Here is a 27,777-nt window from a genome sequence, read left to right on the forward strand (position 1 = left end):
GAACAAAATCAGAAGCTCAACAAAAAGAGAGAAATCATTTAAAAAGAGCCGAACAAATTCTGGTGCTGAAGAATACAATAAATGGAATGAAAAATGCAGCAGGGAGTTTTAACAGAAGACTTGATCAAGCAGCAGAAAGAATCTACAAATAGGTTATTTTAAATCAGTCAGAGAAGAAAAAAGAATGAAAAAGCATAGAGAAAAGCAAACAAATGTATGCATCATGGGAGTCCAAGAAGAAGGGAAAGGGGCAGAAAGCTATTTAAAGAAATAATGGTTGAAAACTCCCCAAATCTTGGGAGGAAGATGGAAATCCAGATTCATGAAGCTCAAAAATCTTCAAATAAGATCAACCCAAAGACAACACCAAGACATAATCAAATTGTTAAAAGTCAAGAACAAAGAAAATTTTGAAAGCAGCAAAAGTAACCCATCACATATAAGGAACCCTAATAGGACTATAAACAGTTTTCTCAACAGATACCTTGCCCATCAAGAAAGAGTGAGAGGATGTAATCAAAGTACTGAAAGAAAAAAAAAACACATACAGGAATACTGTGCCTGGTAAAATTATCCTTTAAAATGAAGGAGAGGGGGGCGCCTGGGTGGCTCAGTCATTAAGCGTCTGCCTTCGGCTCAGGTCATGATCCCAGGGTTCTGGGATCGAGCCCCGCATCAGGCTCCCTGCTCAGCGGGAAGCCTGCCTCTCTCTCTCCCACTGCCCCTGCTTGTGTTCCCTCTCTCGCTGTCTCTCTCTCTCTCTCTCTGTCAAAAAATAAATAAAATCTTTTTAAAAAATTAAAAAAATAAAATAAAATGACATGAAAGAGAGGGGCACCTAGGTGGCACAGTCAGTTAAGCGTCCAACTCTTGGTTTCTGCTCAGGTCATGATCTCAGCGTCCTGGGATTGAACCCTGTGTTAGGCTCCATGCTTCGCATGGAGTCTGCTTGGGATCTTCTCTCCCTTTCCCTCTGCCCCTTCCCCCAGTTCTCTCTCTCTCTCTCTCTCAAATAAATAAATAAATCTTTTTAAAAATAAAATAACACGAGGGGTGCCTGGGTGGCTCAGACGGTTAAGCGTCTGCCCTTGGCTCAGGTCATGATCCCGGGGTCCTGGGATCGAGCCCCACATTAGGCTCCCTGCTGAGCAAGGAGCCTGCTTGTCCCTCTCTCTCTGCCTGCTGCTTCCCCTGCCTGTACACTCTCTCTGTGTCAAAAAGAAATAAAATCTTTTAAAAAAATAAAATAAAATAAAACAAAGGAGAGATAAAGTCTTTCCCAAACAAACAAAAACTGAAGGAGTTTGTCACCACTAGACCTGCCTTACAAGAAATGTTTAGAAGAGTTCTTCAAAATTAAATAAAAACACACTAAACGTTATGAAAGCATAAATCTCACAAGTAAATGTAAATATATAAATGTATAAGGATTAATAGAACACTGATAATTTATGCATTAATTTTTGTATTGGATAAATTACTTATAACCCTAAAATAAAAGTTAGTAGGTAAAACTTTGTTAATGGATACACAATATAAAAATAAGCAAACTCTGCCTACAAGAACACAAAGTGTATGTTTTGGGGGGAGTACCAGTGTAATGTTTTTGTATGTTAATGAAGTTAAATTGTTAACAACTCAAAATAGAAGGTTACAACTTGAGATATTTTATACAAGCCTTGAGCTATCCCCCAAATAAACAACTATAATAGATACACAAAAGAAAAAGAGAAGAAAGCCAAAACAAATCACTACAAAAAATAATCCTTAATAATAAAGGAAGACAACAAGAGAAGACAAGGTCAAAACAACCGAAAGACATACAGAAAACAAATACCCCTAATAGTGAATTTTCACTTGTCAATAATTACTTTAAATATAAATGGATTAACTTCATCAATCAAAAGACATGGAGTATAATACTCTAACTCCATCCATGTCGTTGCAAATGGCAAGATTTCATTCTTTTTTATGGCTGAGTAATACTCCATTGTGGGTGTGTGTGTGTGTGTGTGTGTGTGTGTGTGTGTGTGTGTATACACCATTTCTTCTTTACCCATTCATCAGTCAGTGGACACTGGCTGTTTCCATATCTTGGCTATTGTAGGTCATGCTGCTATAAACATTGGGGTGCCCCTTTGAATTAGTATTTTTGTATTTTTTGGGTAAATACCTAGTAATACAATTGCTGGAATAGGGTAGTTCTATTTTTTAACTTTTTGAGGAGTCTCTATACTGTTTTCCAGAGTGACTACACAAGTTTGCATTTCCACCAACAGTGCAAGAGGATTCCCCATAAGTCAGTCAGAGAGACAAACAGCTTATGATTTCACTCATATGTGGAATTTAAGAAACAAAATAAGTGAGCATTGGGGGGAAAAAAAGAGAGAGAGGCAAATCAGAAACAGACTCTTAACTACAGAGAACAAACTGATGGTTACCAGTGGGGAAGTGGGTGAGGGGATGGGTTAAATAGGTGGTAGGTATTAAGGAGTGCACTTGTGATGAGCCCCGAGTATTGTATGGAAGTGTTGAATCACTACATTATACACCTGAAATTAATATTACACTGGAATATAACTAACTGGAATTTAAATAAATCACTACATTGTACACCTGAAATTAATATTACACTGGAATATAACTAACTGGAATTTAAATAAAAACTTTTAAAAAAGACATGAATTGGCTGAATGCATAAGGAATAAGATCCAGAAATATGTTGTCTACAAGAGACTCACTTTGGATGGGCATTAAGGAGGGCACATGATATGATGAGCACTGGGTGTTATACACAACTAATGGATCATTGAACACTACATCAAAAACTAATGATGTACTATATGTTGTCTAATGAATTTAAATTAAAAAAAATAAAGAAATCATGGGCCAAAAGTGAAGGGATGAAAACAGATATTTCCTGCAATTGGTAATCAAAAGAAAGCAGGGGTGGCTATACTTATATCAGACAAAATAGATTTTAAGACTAAAACTGTTTTTAGAGACAAAGAAGGGCATTATATAATGGTAAAAGAGTCAGTTCAACAGGAAAATATAACAATTATAAAAATATATGTACCCAACACCAGAGTACCTAAATATATAAAGCAAATAATGACAGATCTGAAAGCAGAAACTGACATCAATACAATAATTGTAGGGAACTACAATCTACAATAATGTATAGAACATGCAGACAGAAAATCAATAAACAGTTGACTTGAATAACACTATTGATCAAATGGACCTAACTGACATATACAGAAATTTCCACCCAACAGCAGCAGAAGACACATTTTTTTCAAGAGTGCATGGAACATAGCAGAGATAATATATTATGCCACAAAACAAGTCTTAACAAATTTAAGAAAATAGAAATCATTCCAAGTATCTCTTCTGACCACAATGGAATTAAATAGAAATAAATAACACAAAGAAAATGGGGAAATTCATGAATACATGGAAACTAAACAGTACACTTAAAAAAAATTTTTTTTTTTTTTACAATGTAACTTTATTACCATTTTGGATTTTTTTCTTTGTGACATATACAAATATGTTTTTGATTTTGAAACTGTATACTGTTTAATTAGCAAGCTTAAAAAGCTTATAAAATTTAACTTTTTGAATAAGAAGTCTAGGACTTTATGGCTATTGATTTTACCATCAAAATATCTAAGGGACTCAATCCATTTTAATAACTGTAATTCTTCTAAATATCATTTGAAGAATTCTTCACGGACACTAGATTCAAAACTACCTTAAATTCAAACAGTGTATCTATGTCCTGGGTTTTAAAGTTTTTCACCTCAGTTACCTGTCTTCAACCTGCTACTTCCTTTCCTGCTTTCTTCATTTTCTAAACACAGTTGTCAGGTTTTTACATTGGACCTTCTCTTCCAAGATAATTGTGTAAATACACATTTATTTATAGCCTTTAAACATCATTTTAAACAAAGACTAATGCCTAGAGTCACATTTCTTGTTAAAAGTTCGTTATTAAAGATTAACAACTCTGGAGGATTAACCTAATGTCATCTGAAAAAGTAACCCAAATTCCAGATATTCCCAAAAATCTTAAAACTCAAAACTGGAATTCTAGTGATTTTTTTTTTTAGTATCTCTACTGAAGAAAAGTCAACTGCACTTATTACATCAACACTATTAAAGGATAGGTGACAACAACAAAGGGCCCTACTCATATCTCTGAAGACCAAGATTTACCATGGCAAAGTGTAAAAAATGGACAAAAGTGATGAGATCCTAAATACCACTATCATAAAAATAATCAATTTCTATCTTTCTGCTTCATGAGGAACCAAAGAAATCAAATAGAGAATTGTTCTGTCTGGGCCAACTATGAAATCTTAAGAACAGATAGGTATATTCCCTGTTATTCTTTCAGGGCATTATTTATACATGTTTAAAAAAAAAACTTCAAAAATAAAAATAAGAGTTGTTTAGCCTTGTGAATATTTTCAAATAAAGTTTCTTGAATTTCTGTGAACTCTTCAAGCAATTCAACTTTTAAAACAGAGTCATCTCTCAAAAGTCCCTTTGACACGGATCTATCCCACGGTTACAAAACGGCTTCCTCCTTTGTTGAACGTGAGAGTGGCTCTTTGTTCCTTCAGGATCCCAAATCGCTCATTCAAAGTCATCCCTGTCTGTTTTCCAACACTATTTATGTCAAATTGTAGGGGGACACCTTTAGGAACTTTCTTTACATCAGATTGCTCCCGTTTGGTCAAGAATGAGGGTACAGCAGTACGAGTTAACCGTGGTTTTTGAGTTACTGGACACTGCACTGCTCCAGGATTGTCAATAGAGACAGTCAAAATTCCTCCATTTGTCGTGGAAGTCCGCCATTGACGAGTTCTCTTTGCTACTACATCGTCTAGCAGTTGTTCTGTGTTCAACTGGGCCTGAACCTTTAGGCCTCTTCTGAAAAGAAAAGTTGCCTGACGAGTATCTTTCTGATGACTTAATTTATTTCCACTCCTGGTAAAATTGGCTGGAATGTTATTTTTTCTATTTAACTGGTTAGGTCTCTTGAGAACTGCAACTGCTTTTCTCTGTACTTCATTTTGTCTCAGAAGGTTGGCCTTCCTTTTTAATGCTGGAAAATACCGTTCTATATTCTTATCACTTAGAGGTGGTCTATTCATAGGACTAATTCCTTTTCGAATTCCAGTTGCTTTCCTAGCTGCAAGGCCAGTGATAACTCCATAAGGACGTCTCTTTCCGGGCATTACTCTTCGTCTACGGCTCAGACTATTCTTGCCAAAACCAGAATTCTGTTGGATTCCCCATCGCACTCTCATCCTGAATTGCCGGGTACTACTTTGCTGGAGTTTTCTATTTAGTCTCGGAAAATTCTGCTTCTTTCCTTCCTTTCGATTCAATTTGATGATATCATCCAAAGACATATCAATTTTGTCAAGGTTTTCATTGCTGCGGGCTTTCGGCTGCGGCGGCAGTGGGGTCGCCGTGGCTCCCACTAACCGGGTACCAAACCGGTTCATGGCTGGGGACGTCGCGCTGGAACAGTCAGCGGAGAAGGCCGGAGACCGAGGCCTGCCACCTCCCACTCACGCACGCAGACTAGCTGCACCGAGGGAGCGCGCACGCGTGCTAGCGGCGCCTTCGTTCTCCCACCCGCGGCTGCGCTAAAAAAAATGTTTTTATTTATTCAAGTACTTTCTGTACCCAACATGGGGCTCAAACTCACAACCTCAAGTCAAGCGTCACATGCTCTTCTGACTGAGGCAGCCAGGTGCCCCTAAACAGTATCCTTTTGAACAAACATGGGGTCAAAGAGGAAATCCAAAAGGAATTTTAAAGTATCTTAAGAAAAACAAAAATGAAAATATAATATACCAAAACTTAGGCATGTAGCAAAAGCAGTTATAGGAGGGAAGTTTATAGCAATAAGTGCCTCCACTAGAAAAGAAAGACCTCAAATAAGCAACCTAACTTTACACCTCAAGGAACTAGAAAAAACAACAAACTAAGCCCAAATTTAGCAGAAGCAAAGAAATAATAAAGATTAGACAACAAAATCAAACATAAAAATTATAAAAAGCCAACAAAACAAAGAGGCACTCTTTTTGAAAAGATGAACAAAATTGACAAATCCTTAGCTAGACTAACTAAGAAAAAAAGAGAGAAGATTCAAATAAATAAAGTCAGAAATAAAAGAATAGACATTACAACAGATGCCTCAGAAATAAAAAGGATCACAAGAAACTATTATAAACAAATGAGATAATCTAAAAGAAATAGGTAAATTCCTAGAAACTTACAAACTACTAAAACTGAATCAGGAAGAAATAGAAAACCTGAATAGACCAATAACAAATAAGGAGATTGAATCAGTAATCACCAATCTCCCAACAAAGAAAAGCCCAGGAACAAAAAAAGAAAAGCCCAGGACCTGATGGCTTCATGGGTGAATTCTACCATTCAAAGAAAAATTAATACCAATCCTTTCTAAATTCTTCCAAAGTTTAGATACTAAACCAGATACTGACACCAAAACCAGGTAAAGACACTACAAGAAAAGAAAACCACAGGCCAGTATCCCTGATGAACATGAATGCAAAAATCCCTAGGAAAATACTAGCAAGCTGAATTCAGTAGTACATTAAAAAGATCATACTTTATAACCAAGAGGGATTTATCCCAGAAATGCAAGAGTGGTTCAACATAGATAAATTGAGCATTCTGATACAATATATTAACAAGGTGAAATAAAAAACAAACCACATGATCATCTGAATAGATGCAGAAAAAGGATTTGATAAACTTCAACACCTATTCACCAAAATTTTTAACAAAATAGGAATAGAAGAATCTTGCCTTAAGACAATAAAGGCCATAATGAAAAGCCCATAGCTAATAACATAATGATAAAAACTGAAAGTTTGCTTTCTAAGATCTGGTACAAGGCAAAGATGACTACTCTCACCACCTTTTTTCAACATAGTACTGGAAAACCAAGCCAATGTAATTAGTTAAGAAAAAGAGATAAAAAGCATCCAAATTAGAAAGAAAAAAGTAAAATGGTCTCTCTTTGCAGATGACACAATCATATACATAGGAAAACTGAAAGCTTCAACAAAATTTTTATTAGGTTTTTATTTTAATTCCAGTGTAGTTAAAATACAGTGTTATATTTCAGGTGTACAATATAGTGATTCAACACTTTCATACATCACCCAGTGCTCATTATGACAAGTGCCCTCCTTAATCCCTATCACCTACTTAACGCACTTCCCCACCTCCCCTCTGGTAAACATCAATTTGTCCTCTATAGTTAAGAGTCTGTTTCTTGGTCTCTCTCTCTCTTCCTTTGCTTCTTTGTTTTTCTTCTTAAATTCCACATGAGTGAAGTAATATGGTATTTGTCTTTCTCTGGCTGACTTATTCCACTCAGCATTATACTCTCTAGCTCCATCCCTGTTGTTGCAAATGGCAAGATTTCATTCTTTTTTATGGATGAATAATATTCCATTGTGTGTGTGTATATGTACATATACATATATGTGTGTGTGTATCTATATTTATCACATTTTCTTTATCCATTTATCTATTGAAGGACATTTAGGTTGTTTCCATATCTTGGCTATTGTAAATAATGCTGAAATAAATATGGGAGGGCTGATATTTCTTTGAGATCTTGATTTCATTTCCTTTGGATATATACCCAGAAGTGGGATTGCTGGAACATAAGATTGTTCTATTTTAAAATTTTTGAAGAATATTCATACTGTTTTCCATAGTGGCTGCACCAATTTACATTCTCACCAACAGTGCACAAGGGTTCCCTTTTCTCCCTGTCCTCATCTGCATTTGCTATCTTTTGTCTTTTTGATAATAGCCACTCCGAGTTGAGATAATATATTACTGTGTTTTTTTTTAATTCCAGTATAGTCAACATACAGTGTTACATTAGTTTCACGTGTACAATATAGTGATTCAACAATTCCGTACATCACCTCATGCTCATCATGACACATGCAATTCCTAATGCCCATCATGGAGATGGATAAAATAGGTAAAATATCATTGTGGTTCTACACACATCTTCTTTATCCATTCATCTATCAATGGGCACTTGAAGCCATGACAAAATTGTTAGAACTAATAAATGAATTCTATGAAGTTGTAAGATGTGAAATCAACATACAACAATCAATCAGGTTCCTATACATAAACAATGAACTATTTGAAAAAGAAATTAAGAACAAAGCCATTCACAATAGCAACAAAAAGAATAAAATACTTGGGAATAAGTTTAACAAAAGAGGTGAAAGACCTGTACACTGAACATTATGAAACATTGATGAAGGAAATTAAAGAAGACATAGATAAATTGAGAGATCGCCCATGTTCATGGGTTGTAAAATTAACACTATCGAAATGTTCATACAAAGTGATCTACAGATTCAGTGCAATCCTGATCAAAATTCCAATGGCATTCCTTACAGAAATAGAAAAAAACAATTCTAAAATTCATATGGAACCACCAAAGATCTGAAATAGCCAAAGCAATCTGGGGCAAGAAAAACAGAGCTAGAAGCATCACATTTCCTAATATCAAAATATGTTACAAAGTTAGGGGTGCCTGGGTGGCTCAGTTGGTTAAGCATCTGCCTTCGGCTCAGGTCATGATCCCAGGGTCCTGGAGTTGAGCCCTGCGTCAGGATCCCTGCTCAGCAGGGAGTCTGCTTCTCCCTCTCGCTCTGCTCCTCCCCCTACTTGTGCGCTCTCTCTCTCTCAAATAAGTAAATAAAATCTTAAAAAACATTCTGAAGTTATAGTAATCAAAACAGTATTGTATTGGCATAAAAACAGACATATAGACCAATGGAAACAAATAGCACATAAATAAATCCATGCTTCTACAGTCATCTGATCTTTGACAAGTGTGCCAAGAACACAAAATAGGAGGATAGTCTCTTCAATAAATGGTGCTGGGGAAATTGGATATCTGTACGCAGAAAAATGAAATTGGACCCTTATCTCACACCATATACAAAAATCAACTCAAAATGAATTAAAGACTTAAACATATAAAACTACTAGAAGAAAACAAAGAAAAAGTTTCTTAACATTGGTTAGGGCAATGATTTCTTGGATATAACACAAAAACCACAAGCAAAAAAGTAAAAATAAATAAATGGGATTACATCAAACTAAAAAGCTTCTGCACAGTAAAGAAAATAATCAACAGTTAAAAGGTAACTTAAGGAATGGGAGAAAATATTTGCAAACCATATATTTGATAATATCCAAAATATATAAGTCATGCCTACAACTCAATACCAAAAAAACAAACTCTGATTTTAAAATGGGCAAAGGACCTGTATATACATTTTTCCAAAGACATAAAAATGGCTAACAAGTACATGGAAAGGTGTTCAACATCACTAATCATCACTAAGGTAAATCAAAACCACAATGATATTTTACCTATTTTATCCATCCCCATGATGGGCGTTAGGAATTTCATGTGTCACGATGAGCACCGGGTGATGTACGGAATTGTTGAATCACTATATTGTATACGTGAAACTAATATAACACTGTATGTTAACTATACTGGAATTAAAAAAAAACAGTAATATATCATCTCAACTCAGAGTAGCTATTATCAAAAAGACAAAAGATAGCAAATGCGGATGAGGACAGGGAGAAAAGGGAACCCTTGTGCACTGTTGGTGAGAATGTAAATTGGTGCAGCCACTATGGAAAACAGTATGAATATTCTTCAAAAATTTTAAAATAGAACTATCTTATGTTCCAGCATTCCCACTTCTGGGTATATATCCAAAGGAAATGAAATCAAGATCTCAAAGAGATATCAGCCCTCTCATATTTACTTCAGCATTATTTACAATAGCCAAGATAGGGAAACAACCTAAATGTCCCTCAATGGATAAATGGATAAAGAAAATGTGATACACACACACACACGTATATATGTATATGATATATATATATACATACACGCACACATATATACACATACATACATACACATACACAATGAAATATTGTTCAGCCTTTATAAAGGAGGAAATTCAGGGGTACCTGGGTGGTACAGTCAGTTAAGCATTGGACTCTTGGTTTCAGCTCAAATTGTGATCTCAGGGTCGTAAGACCTTAAGACTCTCTCTCCTCTGCCCCTCCCCACTGCACTCTTTCTCTTGCTCGCTCTCTAAAATAAATAAATAAATCTTTAAAAAAAATAAAAAGGGAGGAAATTCTGCCAGTTGCAACAACATGGATCAACTTGGAGGACATTATGTTAAATTAAGTAAGCCAGAAACAGAAAGACAAATATTGCATGATCTCACTTAAATGTGGAATCTAAAATAGTCAAACTTGGGGTGCCTGGGTGGCTCAGTTGGCTAAGTGTCTGCCTTTGGCTCAGGTCATGATCCTGAGGTCCTGGTATCGAGTCCCACATCAGGCTCCCTGCTCACCGGGGATTCTGCTTCTCCCTCTCCTTCTGCCCCTCTCCTCAGCTCATGCTTTCTCAAGCCCTCTCTCTCTTAAATAAATAAATAAATAAAATATTTTAAAAAATAAAATAGTCAAACTTACAGAAGCAGAGAGTAAATGGTGGTTACCAAGTGCTAGGAGAGGAGGAAATGAGGAGATGTTGGTTAAGGAGTACAAAGTTTCAGTTATGCTGAATGATGAATGAGTTGAATAAGTTCTGAAGATCTAATGTACAACAATGTGTCTATAAGTAATAATCATTCATTGTATACTAAAATTTGCTAAGAGAGAAGATCTTAAATGTTCTCAATACACACACACACAGAAGGAAAGAAAGTGGTATCTGAGGTGATGGATATGTTAATCAGTTTGACTTTGGGTGATTATTTCACTATGTGTATGTGTGTACATTTATATATGTATACCAGATCATCAAATTAAATTAAATATATATAGCCATTTGTATGTCTTCTTCAGAGAAGTGTTTTTTCATATCTTCTGCCCACTTTTTGACTTGATTATTTGTTTTTTGGGTGTTGAGTTTGAGAAGTTCTTTATAGATCTTGGATACGAGCCCTTTATCTGTAGTGTCATTTGCAAATATCTTCTCCCATTATGTGGGTTGCCTCCTTGTTTTGTTGACTGTTTCCTTTGCTGTGCAGAAGCTTTTTATCTTGATGAAGTCCCAAAAGTTTATTTTTTCTTTTGTTTCACTAGCTTTTGGAGATGTATCTTGAAAGAAGTTGCTGTGGGCGATGTCAAAGAGGTTACTGCCTATGTTCTCCTCTAGGATTGTGATGGATTCCTGTCTCACATTGAGGTCTTTCATCCACTTTGAGTTTATCTTTGTGAATGGTGTTAGAGAATGGTCGAGTTCCATTCTTCTGCATGTGGCTGTCCAATTTTCCCAGCACCATTTATTGAAGAGACTGTCTTTTTTCCATTGACATACAAATGGCTAACAGACACATGAAAAAGTGTTCATCATCATTAGCCATCAGGGAAATTCAAATCAAAACCACACTGAGATACCACCTTACACCAGTTAGAATGGCAAAAATGGACAGGGAAAGAAACAACAAATGTTGGAGAGGTTGTGGAGAAAGGGAAACCCTCTTACACTCTTGGTGGGAATGCAAGTTGGTACAGCCACTTTGGAAAACAGTGTGGAGATTCTTCAAAAATTTAAAAATAGAGCTACCCTATGACCCAGGAATTGCACTCCTGGGTATTTACCCGAAAGACACAGATGTAGTGAAAAGAAGGGCCATATGGACCCCAATGCTCATAGCAGCAATGTCCGCAATAGCCAAACTGTGGAAAGAGCCGAGATGCCCTTCAACAGATGAATGGATAAAGAAGATGTGGTCCATATAGACAATGGAATATTACCCAGCCATCAGAAAGGATGAATACCCAACTTTTACATCAACGTGGATGGGACTGGAGGAGATTATGCTAAGTGAAATAAGTCAAGCAGAGAAAGTCAACTATCATCTGATTTCACTTATTTGTGGAACATAAGGAATAGCATGGAGGACACTAGGAGAAGGAAGGGAAAAATGAGGGGGGGAATTGGAGGGAGAGATGAACCATGAGAGACTATAGACTCTGAGAAACAAACAGGGTTTTGTCGGGGGAGGGGGGATTGGTTAGCCCGGTGACGGGTATTAAGGAGGGCACGTACTGCATGGAGCACTGGGTGTTATATGAAAACAATGGATCGTGGATCACCACATCAAAAACTAATGATGTATTGTATGGTGACTAACATAACATAATAAAATTTTTAAAAAATTAAATATATATAATTTTTAATTGTCAAATGCACCTCAATTTTTACAGTTCACTTTAAAAAGAAAATTAGTTTTTTCTAGTGGGTAGACTAGATGAAATCTAACATTCCTTTCAATTTGAGAAGCTTATGATTCTAAGATTTAATTAAGCAGATGAGAAAACTGAAACTCGGAAGAGTTCAGTTGCCTTACCTAAAGTCACAGTTTATTGTTGCAGAATTGAGATTTCAGATCTCCTAACTCTTAATCTATGCTCTTAGAAGAACATCTTAAATTCTGACTAATTAATTATCTTCATTCTCTCTTCTAGTCCCCACCACTTGTGGTTATGCGGTAGTCTGACACACAACTAGTGGCACTAAGCCAGACAACTAGAATGTGTAGAGCAACAAATAAATTCAAGTTGGCCAAATCGTTCTCTAACTCATGCCTAGTGTCTTCATGGCTAATGATTTGCTCAGGATTAACACATTTTACACTTGTTGTCCCAGCATAATTACTAATATCTTCCCCTTTCACTGTTGAAGTGTCATGATTTGGATGATATAGTTACCTTACCAATGGCCAACCCAGGAGGCCCTAACATTTTGTAGTTACTAAACCTTGATATAACAAAGCAGTTGAGTTTAAGTTACAACAAAACTAGTGATTCTGTTATATCTAAACATAGCCTTTCATCAAATAAACCATCCCAAACAAGATTCCTTTAAGGAAATATTTGTGCCTTCTGGGATGTTTCATCTGAGACTCATGCACTTTGCAGATACTTAATGCTATTAAGTTCTCACATTTGGGCAGTGCTGTAGAGTTTACAAAATGCCTAGATTAACAAGATCTCCTTTAACTAATAGAAAAATAATTACTGTACCTATCTGGGTTCCGGATTGTGCTGAGAGGGATTCAGGAGATGGAGGAAATAGTCTTCGCTGCCCTAAAACAGCAAAGAGTATGATTGGAGTGATGGTCTCTGCATGAATGTATTCACCTAAATATTTTGGAGGGGATAAAAATCAAGCACAAAACCCAACAACCACACACTGAAAGTTTTAAGTTAAACTGTCTTCCTTAGCATTCAGAGATCAGTGGTTTGTATACATGCCAGTTTTTCATCCGTCTTCAAAATGGATTTTTAATCTGTGTCAACTACTAGAAAAGCCTGTAATGATATACTATATTAGTTTCCTAGGACTGCCATAGCAAATTACCATAAACTGAGTGAATTAAAACAACAGAAACTTATTCTCTCACAGTTCTGGAGTCTAGAAATCCAAAACCAAGGTGTCAGCAGAACTATGCTCTCTCTGAAGGCTCTAGGGGAGGATTCTTCTTTGCTTCTTCTTAGCTTCCGGTGATTGTAGGCATTCCTTGGCTTGTTAAACACGTTACTCCAATCCCTGGCTCCGTCATCACGTGGTTGTCCCCACTGTGTCTACATGCTCTGTATCTTCACATGATGTTCTTCTCTCTGTATGTAGTTGTGTCCAAATTTTCCTCTTCTTATAAGGACACTAGTCATTGGATTAGGGCTATGTGTGGTCTAATTCAGTCTGACCTCTTTTTAAATTGACTATATCTGCAAAGACCCTATTTCCAAATAAGGTCACATTCACAGGTACTGGGGAATAGGACTTGAACATATTTGGGGAGGGAAACAATCTATTCTCTGCCCACACCCCCAAAACTCATGGCCTTCCTACAAGCAAAATACATCCACCCCATCCTGACATCACCCAAAGACTTAACCCATTCCAGCATTAATTCTTAGCTCAAAATCTTACCTTCTAAATAATCTAAATCAAGTATGGATGAGACTTTTTGTATGGTCCATCTTGGGGAAAAGCTCCTCTCTATTCATGGACTTGTAAAACCTAGAAAACAAGTTATCTGCCTGCAAAATACAATGCTGTGACAGGCATAGGATGAACATTCCCATTCTGAAAGAGAAGAAATGGAAGGAATAAAAGGGTTGCTGGTCTAAAGCAAACTGACAGCCCAGTAGAGCAAATTCCATTAGGTTTCCAGGCCTCAGAATAATTCTCTGGTGGCTTGATATTCTTTCCTCTGGCCCCATTCTCTCAAGTTAACAGGGGTGGGAGCCCCCGACTCTAATCAAGGAAGTGGCCCCACCCTCTGGATCCAGGAATACAGTGGCCTCACCTCCAGGCCACCACTCTCTGGATCTGTGGTGGCAGGCGCAGCACCTCTGGCTTATGAACCACTCTCAGCATCCCTGCTGACCTCTGAGGCCCCTTAGAGGTATTCTTCCATTTTGTTGAAGAATAACACATGTTCACAGCCAAGTAACTCTATCAGCCTGTTTTCTGCCTGTAGAATCCCCAAAGTCTGACAGTCTTTCTTCATTTGGTCCCATGTCTGACCCTTCAGTCCAAGCTGACAGTGTTTCTGTTGAGATAGTTTATTGGATCCATGTGTCACACATCTAATCCCTCCAGCAAAAGTTTGTCCAGCCACACTCTTAGTGCTCTCTCCAGAGCACATATTCTCATGTTTTGCAATATATGTAGGCTAATAATTTTTCCAAATCTTCAAATTCTGGTGACTTTTTGCTTAATAGTTCTGGAATGGAGTGAACCTTGCACATTCTAGGAGAGTTCACTTGTCACTCTGTAATGAAATGATCTGTTTAGGAAGATTTCTCCTCCACTAGACTATGAGCTCCCTGGAGGCAAGAACTTTGGATCATTTATCTCTATGTCTCCAGTGTCTAGCTTCATAGATGACACAAAGTTGGCTCTTAGTAACTACTGGAAGAGGGAAGGAGGTTGGAAGGAAGGAAGGAACATACTTGTAGAGTTATAATTTAGTGGCTTGGGGAGTAGAAAGGTACTGGGAGCTCAGACTGCCAAAACCAAGACTATGTCACTTCCTCAGGATTCTTCACCATCTACTCTCATCTTCTTGGAGCTTTGTCAGAGTCTAAGCATGAAGAAACATTGGAATCACAAAGTGATCCCAGATCAGGTGAGCCTTTAGCTCATCAAAGTAGCTTTTCCTTCTGGAAGCTTCCTGGTCAATCCAGCAGCAGCTTAGCACATAGCCAGCATACCAGAAGAGGGAAGAAGAATGGAACAGAGAGTGCCATGTGTAGGCTATGGTTTAGATGGCTAATTCCTGTAAATTGATCAAGGCTGAATACTTAATGTGCTAGAACCCTCAATAGCTCTCTCTCTCTAATGGACCACTATCAGCTGGCAACAGGGAGAATATATAGTTCTTTTTAAAGTCTTGTTATGCCTTTACACACCCTACCCATTATATTATATAAATATAACCCATTACTTATTGTCAAGAATAAAAGCTAAATGTGCACACCTAATGTCTACACTCAAGAGGAAGGCAGAAAGGAAAAAAAAAGACATTCACAAGAATTAGAGAAAAAGTGGAAGAGTCCCATGGAATGCATACCCAGAAAAAACTTGGGTGTTTTTAGTGCCCACCCTTTCTTTTCTCCTTTCAACCCCCAAACTAGTTGCTGTTATACCCTCTGCCTTCCCCACAGCCATGAAGTCAGGCTATGATAAACAAATGCAGCATTTACAGGCAGGTTAACAGTAAATGTCAAATTCAATACCATGGAATAGAACACCAAACTGTGTTTTCATTTCATATTATTACATGAATGCAGAGACTTTGTCTTGTCCATAGAGCTCCAATGCCTTGAAAGGTGCTAAGCACATAGTAGTTATGCAGTAGATATTTGTTTAATGAATTTTGAATGAATTAAATTGATTAACCAGGAACCTGCTATAGGTAGTCAGAGTGTAACATTCAGAAAAAAATGCTTGGACAAGAAGCCCCTGAGATGAATGCACTAACTCTGCTTACCTGGCAGCAGTAAGGCTAGTAAGGGGAATGTATATCTCCAGGAGATAGTTAAAGCATTCCTTAGCCCAAAGTCAGAGATCCCTGCCTCCTCCCTTTCTTGCCTGACCAGATGACTTGGATTCACTGTTTTTCCAACTAACCACCTCCTTTAGCTGACTACTCAAAGAGAACCAAGGCCAATGCTAACAGAACTAATTTTGCTTAGACTAAATCAATACAGTGGTTTGGCCAAGCAGTATAGAGATCATTGCTCCTGTCTCCAGCTCCAATTGTAGGATCTACCTCCCTATTCCTTTTCCCTTTCCAAAACCACTTGGGAAAAAACTGGAGGTGGGAGATTTGTTAGATATTGGCTCCAATATTCAGTCTTCCTCTTCACATGCTCTGACACCTGACTGGCCATTTCAGACTTAGAAGCAGATTTTCTGTCCTTCCCTAATATCTCTATGATTAACTCTCTATTTGGCTTATTTTAGATACCTGCAGCAGAAAACAACCCTTTCCTTGTTGGAATGCACTATTGGTACTCCAGTCACAGCCCCCGGACCCAGCACTGCAATGTCTGCCGGGAGAGCATTCCTGCCTTATCTAGAAATGTTATCATCTGCGAAGGTACCTTTCTAATTACTTTAGGAAATAGAGCCCAGTGGGTGGAGACAGGGGTGAAAGATCTCATGTGGCTTTAGTGTCATTGACTCATACTAGTCATTGACTCTAGTGTAAGGTTAATTCTGACACTTAACAGACTGAAGAAAAGAGATGGGAAGAAGCTGGCATGAATGGAAATTCTCATGAATTAAATGGAGGGTTGGGTCTGAGAGGATTGGACAACACAGTCACAAGAGCTGGAATAACAGAAATCACCTTATTCTTGCCATCAGTTTCCATTCAAGTCAGATAGTAGATAATTTAGCCAATAAGAATAAAAAGGAACTAGATAATATGAGAACTAGGCCTTTGGAGGTGGGTCAGAACTATTTTGATGCATCTAAGTTCTAATTTTCAGAGAAGCTTAGGGAAGGGCCTTAGAATCTTCATTGTCACCAGATTCACATCTATCTTTTTTCTTCCTTTTTGTCATAGTGTGCAAAGTGAAATCTCACAAATTATGTGCTTTGAGAGCAAGCAAAGACTGCAAATGGAATACATTGTCTATCACTGATGACCTCCTCATGCCCGCTGATGAAGTAGTGAGTACCAGCCATCTTCTCCTACAGCCACTCTTTCCCATCTCTCCTTTAACCAGGATACACAGGGGAAGGAAGACTTCTTCCTGTCTCCATACAACCCAAGTAGACTTCCTCCCTAGGCTTAAAATCCAACCAGTCTAGAAGAATGAAAGCCCCCTACTTCCAGCTGCCCTCACTTGCTAGCATTGGAGTGGGGAGGGCAGAACCATGAAGAACTTTGTTGGGGTTACACAATGTCCTCTATGGGGTGTTATAGTCACTCCAGCTGGCCCTTTCTCTCCTTATATCTGTAACTTCTACCTCTTACCTTTTTTTTACCTTTCAGAAGACTATGCCTCATCAGTGGGTAGAAGGAAACATATCTGTCAGTTCTCAGTGTGCAGTATGTCATGAGAACTGTGGCAGTTACCAAAGACTTCAAGATTTCCGATGTCTCTGGTGTAATTCTACGGTAAGACTCTTATCATCTCCTTGATACTTAGAGAACTTGACTTCTAAAGAAGGGGTGGTGCCTACACATAGATAGAAATCTCAGAGACCCTTACCCCAAAATAGATTATGCAGCTTACATAGTATAGGAAATCATTATCTTGCCTTTCCAGATCTGGCTATGGAGTCTTGGAGAGAAAGACTTGACTCTCATCTTTAATGGTTCTTAATTGGTGAGGTCTACAAGCAAATGGGAAAAGCTGAACTCTGTTATGACAGTACAGGCAATTAAAAAAATAAGTTGTGAGTCTATCCTTAAGAAACCTTCTGCCTTCCTCATTCACTATTTCCTGGGAACTTATAATCTTTGTTAATTAATAATGGTTAATAAGATTAACATATTACTATTGCCACAATGTATTGAGTGTTTTGTATACATGGTCTCATTTAATCCTTACAACAACCTAAATAGGCCTTATTGTCCCCATTTACAGCTGAGAAAAGTGAGGTTCAGAAAAATGAAGTGATTTGCTCAAGGTCATGCAGCCAGTAAGCAAAAAGAGTCTTGATTCATACATAATTCTGCAAAAATCATATTCTTAACTACAATACTACCATGCTTCTAACCCAGTAGTTCTTAACTGGGAGTGATTTTGCCCAAACCATAGGAAACATTTGACAATATCTGGAGACATTCTTGATTGTTACAACTTTGGGAGAGAGGGTGTGCAATGGACTTATAATAAGTAGAGGCCTAGGATTCTGCTAAACCTCCTATAATGTACAAGACAGTACAAAAAAATAACTCTCTGGCCCAAAATACCAACAGTGTCAATGCTGAGAAACTCTGATTTAGACTTTAGCTTTTAGATGCTCCTGTCAAACTGATTATTCTAGACAAGAAGAAACTAAAGTATGAGCTCTTTTTAGAAGACTCTGGGTCCCTCTACCTTGCTCCAGCCCATCAGTTTCTTCTGAAAAGGAGCTTATACCCTCATCAGACACCCCAATATTTGCAGCTGTCCCCAGGGGACACCTCTAGATCACACGGATCTAGTGGACAGTGAGTGTAGGTCCCAAGAACTGTAACCAGTGGAGAAAGTTCTTACCATGCCCAGGGTACAGCAAGGGGCAACAATCTGAGGAATCCAGTGTTACTGTAAAAAAGGACTCTTAGCATATCTTCATAATTATGGCCTGAAGGGCAGGCTTCTAATTAAACACATATCTAAGGGCCCACTGTAATAGTTTTTAGAGACCTAGGAGGATAGGCACCATCTTGGTGCTCTCCCTCTGCCACACTCCAGAGTGCCAGTATCTCCAAGAGGGGACTTTTACATGCATCTGGTATGCCGGGGGTTTTTTGCAGCTGCTGCCCAGGTGATGCCCCTTTATTGCCTGGCTCTGCTGGCCAGCAGGGCTTGCATTCCTGGGTCCTATGGAACTATAACAAATGGAGAGAGGGTTCTTAGCCAACTACCATAAAGAGGGCACACCACAGACAGCAGGCTGAAAAGAGGCCTATTTGTTTGTCCTGGAGTTTCAGCCTAAAGGGCAGGCTTCTGGTTTGGCTATTGTGGAGTGTCTGACTCTTGATTTCAGCTCAAGTCATGACCTCAGGGTCATGAGATCAAGCCCCGTGTCAGACTCTGTGCTGGGTGTGGAGCCTGCTTGAGATTTTCTCTCTCCCTCTCCTTCTGCCCCTCCCCACCAAAAAAAAAGAAATGTTAAAGGGACTTATTTAAGCTGAAATTAAAGGGCACTAGTTAGTAAAAGGAAAACATATGAAAAATATAAATCTCACTGGTAAGGGGAAATATATTGTAAAATTCAGAATAATCTAACCATGTAAAGGTGGTGAATTAATCACTAAAGCTAGTATGAAGGTTAAAAGACCAAAGTAGTAAAAGCAACTATAACTATAATTTGATAAGTGATACATGACATAAAAAGATGTAAATTATGATATCAAAAACATAAAACAAGAGGGGGAATAAAATATAGAGATTTATAATGCATTCAAACTTAAATGGTTATCAACTTAAAACAGGCTATTACAAAAGTTGTTATATGCAAGCCTCATGGTAACCACAAAGCAATAACCTTAGTAGATACACAAAAGATAAAGAGAAAGGAATCTATGTATACCATTACAGAAAATCTTCAAATCACAAGGAAGAGAGCAAGAGAAGAAAGGAACAGGGGAACTACAAAATAGCAAAAAACAATTCAAAACAGCAATTACATACCTATCAATAATTACCTTAAATATAAGTGAACTAAATTCTCAAATCAAAAGACATAGAGTGACTGGATGGATAAAAAAAGAAGACCCAGTTATACCCTGCCTATAAGAGACTCACTTCAGATATAATGATACACACAGACTGAAAGTGAAGGGATGGAAAAAGATATTCCATGCAAATGGAAACCAACAAAAAGGAGGGGTTGTTATACTTATATCAGACAAAATAGACTTTAAAACAAAGACTGTAATAAGAGACAAAGAAGGTCATTATGTAATGATAAAGGGGACAATCCAACAAGAGAATATAACATTTGTAAATATTTATGCACCAACATAGGAGCACCTAAGGGAGAAATGCACAACAACACAATATTAGGGGATTTAAATACTCCACTGTCATCGGTAGACAGGTTATCCAGACAGAAAATTAATACAGAAACATTGGCATTAAATGACACATTACACTAGATGGATTTAATAGATGTATACAGAACATTTCATCCAAAAGCAACAGAATATACATTCTTCTCAAATACACATAGAACATTCTCCAGGATAGATCATATGTTAGACAACAAAACTAGTCTTAATAAATTTTAAAAGATTGACATAATGTAAAGCATCTTTTCTGACCACAATGGTATGAAATTAGTAATCAATTATAGGAAGAAAACTGGAAAACCCACAAATATATGGATAGTAAACAACATGCTACTGAACAACCAATGGGCAAAGACGAAATCAAAAGAGAAATCAAAAAATACCTTGAGACAAATGAAAATGGAAATATTGCATACTAAAACTTATGGGATGCAGAATTCTGAGAAAATGGTGCTGTAGAAGGATCCTGAGCTCACCTCATTCCACAGACACACTGAGATAACAATCACATCAATGCAACTAATTCAGAAAATTACCTAAAAACTGGCAGAAGAGACCTTCCACAGTTAATTGTAGAGAGGAGGCCACAGTGGAAAGGGTAAGAGGGACAGAGACACAGGTGGGAACCAAACCCTTGTATAGACTAACCATAATTGGAAGAGACATCACAAGTACAGAGAAGTAAGAGGATTGGACCCCACCACCAGGCACCCAGGCACAGGGGACCCGAAACTGGGAAGACAAGTTCCCATAACATTTGGCTTTGAAAACCAGTGGGATTTAATTTCATGAGTTTTTACAATCAGCAGGGCTTGATTCTGAGTACTTTAGAAATCAGTGGGTTTAGCTCCTGGAGAATCAGAGGGTGATAGGAAATTAAGTCCCTGCTGTTAAAGAGACAGCATAACAAATAACCCAGCCAAGGTACAGCATAGAAGCAGCAGTTTGAGAAGCAAAATGGGGTATAAGTGAAGGAGATTTATTTACTGATCCCAGAACATGTGCTGGAAGGGCAGGGATCTTTAGGAGACTTCTCAAAGAACAAAAGAGCTGGCAGGTGCCATTCTCTCTCTCTCTCTCTTTCATCTCACTGGTCAGAAAAGATGCTTTACATTATGTCAATCTTTTAAAATTTATTAAGACTAGTTTTGTGTCTGTCCTAGATAGTTGGACACCCGCAGGAACCAGCAAGAACACTCTCCACCTAGCTTACTAACACTGTGCACCCTACCCCCATTCTCCTGTGGATCTGGCCCATTCAACTAGCCAATAGTCCCTCCAAAGCAGTTCCTGCTAAATCTCATCCTGCAAGCAGCTCCATCAGGGACAAACACCACTCCAAAGTGACTCCTAACTTGGGGAGAGTAGAAGATAACCACACACACCAGTACACCCACAGTCCCAGCAGTCAAACCTTATAGTTGACAGTGCAGAGAGGGTATCCTGCTGATCAGTGTAATTGCAGTCCTGGCAAATGGACTGGGAGCAGGCATCTGGTCTGACTGCAGGCCTTGCCCCCCAACAAAAGCCTCTCAGGAGACAATGCAGGGAGAGTGTCCTGCAGGACAGTGTGACTACAGCCCTGGTAGACAAGCTGAGGGCAGGCATCTGGTCTGGTTGTCAACACTGCCCAATTACAAGCCTGTGGCAGCCCCATACTGGCTTCTTTTCTTTTTAATTTTATTTTATTATGCTATTTTAGTCACCATACAATACATCATTAGTTTTTGATGTAGTGATCCACGATTCATTGTTTTCATATAACACCCAGTGCTCCATGCAGTACGTGCCCTACTTAATACCCATCACTGGGCTAACCCATCCCCCCACCCCCCTCCCCTCTAGAACCCTCAGTTTGTTTTTCAGAGTCCATTGTCTCTCATGGTTTGTCTCCCCCTTGGATACCACCCCCCCTTCATTTTTCCCTTCCTTCTCCTAATGTCCTCCATGCTATTCCTTATGTTCCACAAATAAGTGAAATCAGATGATAGTTGACTTTCTCTGCTTGACTTATTTCACGTAGCATAATCTCCTCCAGTCCCATCCATGCTGATGTAAAAGTTGGGTATTCATCCTTTCTGATGGCTGAGTAATATTCCATTGTATATAGGGACCACATCTTCTTTATCCATTCATCTGTTGAAGGGCATCTCAGCTCTTTCCACAGTTTGGCTATTGCGGACATTGCTGCTATGAACATTGGGGTGCATATGGCCCTCCTTTTCACTACATCTGTGTCTTTCGGGTAAATATTCAGGAGTGCAATTGCTGGGTCATAGGGTAGCTCTATTTTTAATTTTCTGAGGCACCTCCACACTGTTTTCCAAAGTGGCTGTACCAACTTGCATTCCCACCAAGAGTGTAAGAGGGTTTCCCTTTCTCCACAACCTCTCCAACATTTGTTGTTTCTTTCCCTGTCCATTTTTGCCATTCTAACTGGTGTAAGGTGGTATCTCAATGTGGTTTTGATTTGAATTTTCCTGATGGCTAATGGTGATGAACACTTTTTCATGTGTCTGTTAGCCATTTGTATGTCTTCTTTGGAGAAGTGTCTGTTCATGTCTTCTGCCCATTTTTTGCTTGATTATTTGTTTTTTGGGTGTTGAGTTTGAGAAGTTCTTTATAGATCTTGGATACCAGCCCTTTATCTGTAGTGTCATTTGCAAATATCTTCTCCCATTCTGTGGGTTGCCTCTTTGTTTTGTTGACTGTTTCCTTTGCTGTGCAGAAGCTTTTTATCTTGATGAAGTCCCAAAAGTTCATTTTTGCTTTTGTTTCACTAACCTTTGGAGATGTATCTTGAAAGAAGTTGCTGTGGCCGATGTCAAAGAGGTTACTGCCTATGTTCTCCTCTAGGATTTTGATGGATTCCTGTCTCACATTGAGGTCGTTCATCCATTTTGAGTTTATCTTTGTGTATGGTGTTAGAGAATAGTTGAGTTTCATTCTCCTGCATGTGGCTGTCCAATTTTCCTAGCACCATTTATTGAAGAGACTGTCTTTTTTCCATTGCATATTTTTTCCTGCTTTGTCGAAGATTATTTGACCATAGAGTTGAGGGTCCATATCTGGGCTCTCTATTCTCTTCCATTGGTCTATATGTCTGTTTTTGTGCCAGTACCATGCTGTCTTGGTGATCACAGCTTTGTAATATAGCTTGAAATCGGGCAACGTGATGCCCCCAGCTTTGTTTTTCTTTTTCAACATTTCCTTGGCGATTCGGGGTCTTTTCTGATTCCATACAAATTTTAGGATTGTTTGTTCCAGCACTTTGAAAAATGTCACTGGAATTTTGATCGGGATGGCGTTGAAGATATAGATTGCTCTGGGTAGCATAGACATTTTAACAATGTTTATTCTTCTGATCCATAAGCATGGAATGTTTTTCCATCTTTTTGTGTCTTTGATTTCTTTCATGAGTGTTCTGTAGTTCCTAGAGTATAGCTGTTTTACCTCTGTGGTTAGGTTTATTCTGAGGTATCTTATGCTTTTTGGTGCTATTGTAAATGGAATTATTTCTCTAATTTCTCTTTCTACAGTTGCATTGTTAGTGTATAAGAAAGCAATTGATTTCTGTGCATTGATTTTGTATCCTGCCACATTACTGAATTGCTGTATGAGTTCTAGTCATTTGGGGGTGGAGTCTTTTGGGTTTTCCACATAAAGTATCATGTCATCTGCGAAAAGAGAGAGTTTGACTTCTTCTTTGCCAATTTGAATACCTTTATTTCTTTTTGTTGTCTGATTGCTGTTGCAAGGGCTTCTAGTACTATGTTGAACAATAGTGGCGAGAGTGGGCATGCTTGACGTGTTCCTGATCTTAAGGGAACGGCTCTCAGCTTTTCCCCATTGAGGATGATATTCGCTGTGGGTTTTTCATAGATGGATTTTATGAACTTGAGGAATGTTCCCTCTATCCCTATACTCTGAAGAATTTTAATCAGGAAAAAGATGCTGTATTTTGTAAAATGCTTTTTCTGCATCCATTGAGAGGACCATATGGTTCTTCTCTCTCCTCTTATTAATGTGTTCTATCACATTGATTGATTTGCAAATGTTGAACCACCCTTGCATCCCAGGGATAAATCCCACTTGGTCTTGGAGGATGATCGTTTTAATGTATTGTTGGATCCTATTAGCTAGGATTTTGTTGAGGATTTTGGAATCCATATTCATCAGGGATATCAGCGTGAAATTCTCCTTTTTGATGGGGTTTTTGCCTGGTTTGGGGATTAAGGTAATGCTGGCCTCATAGAATGAGTCTGGAATCTTTCCTTCTGTTTCTATTTTTTGAAACAGCTTCAGGAGAATAGGTACTATTTCTTCTTTGAATGTTGGGTAGAATTCCCCAGGGAATCCATCAGGCCCTGGACTCTTGTTTTTTGGGAGGTTTTTGATCACTGCTTCAATCTCGTTACTGGTTATTGGCCTGCTCAAGTTGTCAATTTCTTCCTGTTTCAGTCTTGGGAGTTTATAGGTTTCCAGGAAGGCATCCATTTCATCCAGGTTGCTCAGCTTATTGGCATATAGTTGTCGATAATAATTTCTAATTATTGTTTCTATTTCCTTGGTGTTAGTCATGCTCTCTCCCCTTTCATTCATAATGTTATTAATTTGGGTCCTTTCTCTTTTCTTTTGGATAAGTCTAGATCTTCTTGTTGGATAAACCCTTTAAGAATGATATAGTATCCTTCTGTGTCTCTAACTACAGTCTTTAGTTTAAAATCTAATTTGTCTGATATAAGAATTGCCACCCCAGCTTTCTTTTGAGGTCCATTGGCATGGAAGATGGATCTCCATCCCTTCACTTTCAGCCTGGATGTATCTTTAGGTTCAAAATGAGTCTCCTGTAAACAGCATATGGATGCGTCCTGTCTTTTTATCCAATCTGCAACCCTGTGCCATTTTGTGGTAGTATTTAGGCCATTCATGTTGAGAGTGATTATTGAAAGATATGAATTAATTGTCATCATGTTGCCTGTGAAGACCTTGTTTTTATAGATTGTCCCTGTAAGTTTCTTTTCTATATCACTCTTGGGGTCTTTCTCCTGTTATAGAACCCTCCATTATATTTCTTGCAGGGCCAGCTTAGTGGTCACATATTCTTTTAGTTTCTGCTGGTCTTTGAAGCTCTGCATCTCTCCATCCATTCTAAATGACAGCCTTGCCAGATAAAGTATTCTTGGCTGCATGTTCTTCTCGTTTAGTACTCTGAATATGTCTTGCCGGGCCTTTCTGGCTTGCCAGGTCTCTGTGGATAGGTCTGACGTTTTTCTGATGTTCCTCCCTCTGTATGTAAGGAATCTCTTCCTCCTAACTGCCCTTGAGATGGTTTCCTTGGTTCTAAGATTTGTGAGTTTTACTATTACATGCCAGGGAGTTGGTCTGTTTTCCTTGATCTTGTGAGGGGTCCTCTCTGCCTCTAGGACATGAATATTTGTTTCATTCCCCAAATTAGGGAAGTTCTCAGCTATGATTTGCTCAAATATATCTTCTAGTCCTCTCTCTTTCTCCACCCACTCAGGGATTGCAACAATTCTGACATTGGAACGTTTCATGGTGTCACTTATTTCTCTGATTCTATTTTCATGGATTCTGAGTTGTTTTTCCCTGGCCTCCTCTCTTCCCTTTTTGTCTATTAATTGGTCTTCTAGGTCACTAATTCATTCTTCTGCCTCGCTTACCCTAGGTGTTAGATTATGTAAATTAGATTGGATCTCATTGATAGCATTTTTAAGTTCTGCCAATTCAGCTTTCATTTCTGCCCTTAGAGACTTTATGTTGCCATTAATTGATTTCTCCCTTCTAGCTATTATCTTCACAATTGCTGGCCTGAATTCCATCTCTGATATCTTGGTTATATCTGAATCCATTTGTAACTCTGTGGCATAAGTCATCGTTTCTGAGTCTTTCCTATTTGGAGGGTTCCTCCTCCTAGTCATTCTGTTGAGGGGTGGTTGAGGGAGTGTATAGAGTCCAAATTATTGACCACAACCCAAGCAAGATGCACCTGTTTTCTAGGGACCTTACAGTTGCTAGCCTCTTGTTTTCCCAGCCTGTCTTCTTGGGGAGGGGCCTGCTGCACTGTTACTCAGGCAACCTTGTTTGGGCAGAGTTGCCCTGACCCCTGTGGCAGGGGGTGGGCTCAGTGAAAACCGGTTTTGGAGGGCTTTTGTTCTCTGGCAGCTTTACCTGGTGGCTTTCCACGTCTCTTCCAAGAGTCAGAGCAGAAGAGACCATTTCTAACCCTCTGCCTCAGAGCAGAGAGATCACAGTCTGTTCTTCAGTAAGCTCTCCAGGCCACACTACCTCCATTTCTGTCTGTGCTGCTATAAACTGTGGCATCCTGGGTTGTGCACCCCTGAGCAGTGCTCCCAGTCTTCACCTCCAGGTCGGGGCACATCTCTGCCCTTTATGCTTCTAAAACCACAAGCTGCCCCCAGTTCACACACATGGCCCTGCCGCTCCAGTTTCCATCTGGGGGGGCTGCCCTAAAGTCCTTTCCCCACCACTACTGGTCCGCAAGTCTGTGCCCCGTCCCCAGCACGGGAGACTATAGCTCATCGGTGGTGTAGGATCCCAAAGGCTGCCTCCCTCCCCCTTCTGTTTATCTTCCAATATCTGCTCGCAGAATCACAGCTCCCTGCTTCATACCTCAAAACCAACTACCTGTGATATTCTGTTTTTAGAGATCAAGATCTATCTTCTTACATCTCAGGCTGATTTCTTGGGTGTTCAGAGTGGTCTTGTGGATATCCACCTCAACTCCAGGGACTGGTTGGAATAGGGTCCCCTATTCCTCCACCATCTTTCCCCCCCTTCCTCCCCATACTAGCTTCTTAACAGCACAGGGAAAATAACCTGCCTAGTATGCCCACAACAGGCAAAGCGGACCATTGCACCAACTGGACTGAAGGTAAACAAGGCTCAGCCACAGAAGAAGCGCAAGCACAACCCACATAGGAGGTACCACTGAAGTGCCTGGTTCTGGTGAACAGGAGACACTGTGCTACAAAGCACCACAAGATTTCTTCACAGAGCCACTACTTTGAAGATCAGGAGATGTAACTAACTTATCTAATAGACAGAAACAAACACAAAGAGTTAGACAAAATGAAGAGACAGAGGAATATATCCCAAACGAAAGAACAGGAAAAAAAACCACAGCAAAAGATTTAAATGAAACAAAGATAATCAATATACCTGATAAAGAATACAAAGTAATTGTCATAAAGATACTTACTGGACTTGAGAAAAGACTGGAGGATCTCAGTGAGTCCTTCGGCAAATTTTTAAAAAAGAACCAATCACAGATGAAGAACCCAATAATTGAGATTAAAAATAAACTAGAGGGAATCAATAATAGATTAGAGGA

The 27,777-nt window shown here is 38.7% G+C and overlaps 1 protein-coding gene and 1 pseudogene across 2 annotated transcripts in view; one reads left to right on the forward strand and one right to left on the reverse strand.

Moving 5' to 3' along the window:
• The window catches only part of DGKK (diacylglycerol kinase kappa), a 150,236-nt gene that overhangs the window by 57,922 nt on the left and 64,537 nt on the right, over nt 1-27,777 (forward strand). The window contains exons 5-7 of one of the 2 annotated variants that reach the window (XM_088029012.1): nt 16,631-16,766; nt 17,238-17,344; nt 17,670-17,795. In XM_088029012.1, coding sequence (XP_087885138.1) covers nt 16,631-16,766; nt 17,238-17,344; nt 17,670-17,795 — 369 coding nt within the window. The remainder of the gene's footprint in view (nt 1-16,630; nt 16,767-17,237; nt 17,345-17,669; nt 17,796-27,777) is intronic. The other variant, XM_088029013.1, reaches the window with a different exon arrangement.
• On the reverse strand, nt 4,452-5,599 carry LOC114200694 (UAP56-interacting factor pseudogene; annotated as a pseudogene).

Source organism: Eumetopias jubatus, unplaced genomic scaffold (assembly GCF_037043125.1).
Source record: "Eumetopias jubatus isolate StellerSeaLion01/CBP00866 unplaced genomic scaffold, mEumJub1_p1.0 scaffold_11, whole genome shotgun sequence".
Taxonomy (NCBI): Eukaryota; Metazoa; Chordata; class Mammalia; order Carnivora; family Otariidae; genus Eumetopias; species Eumetopias jubatus.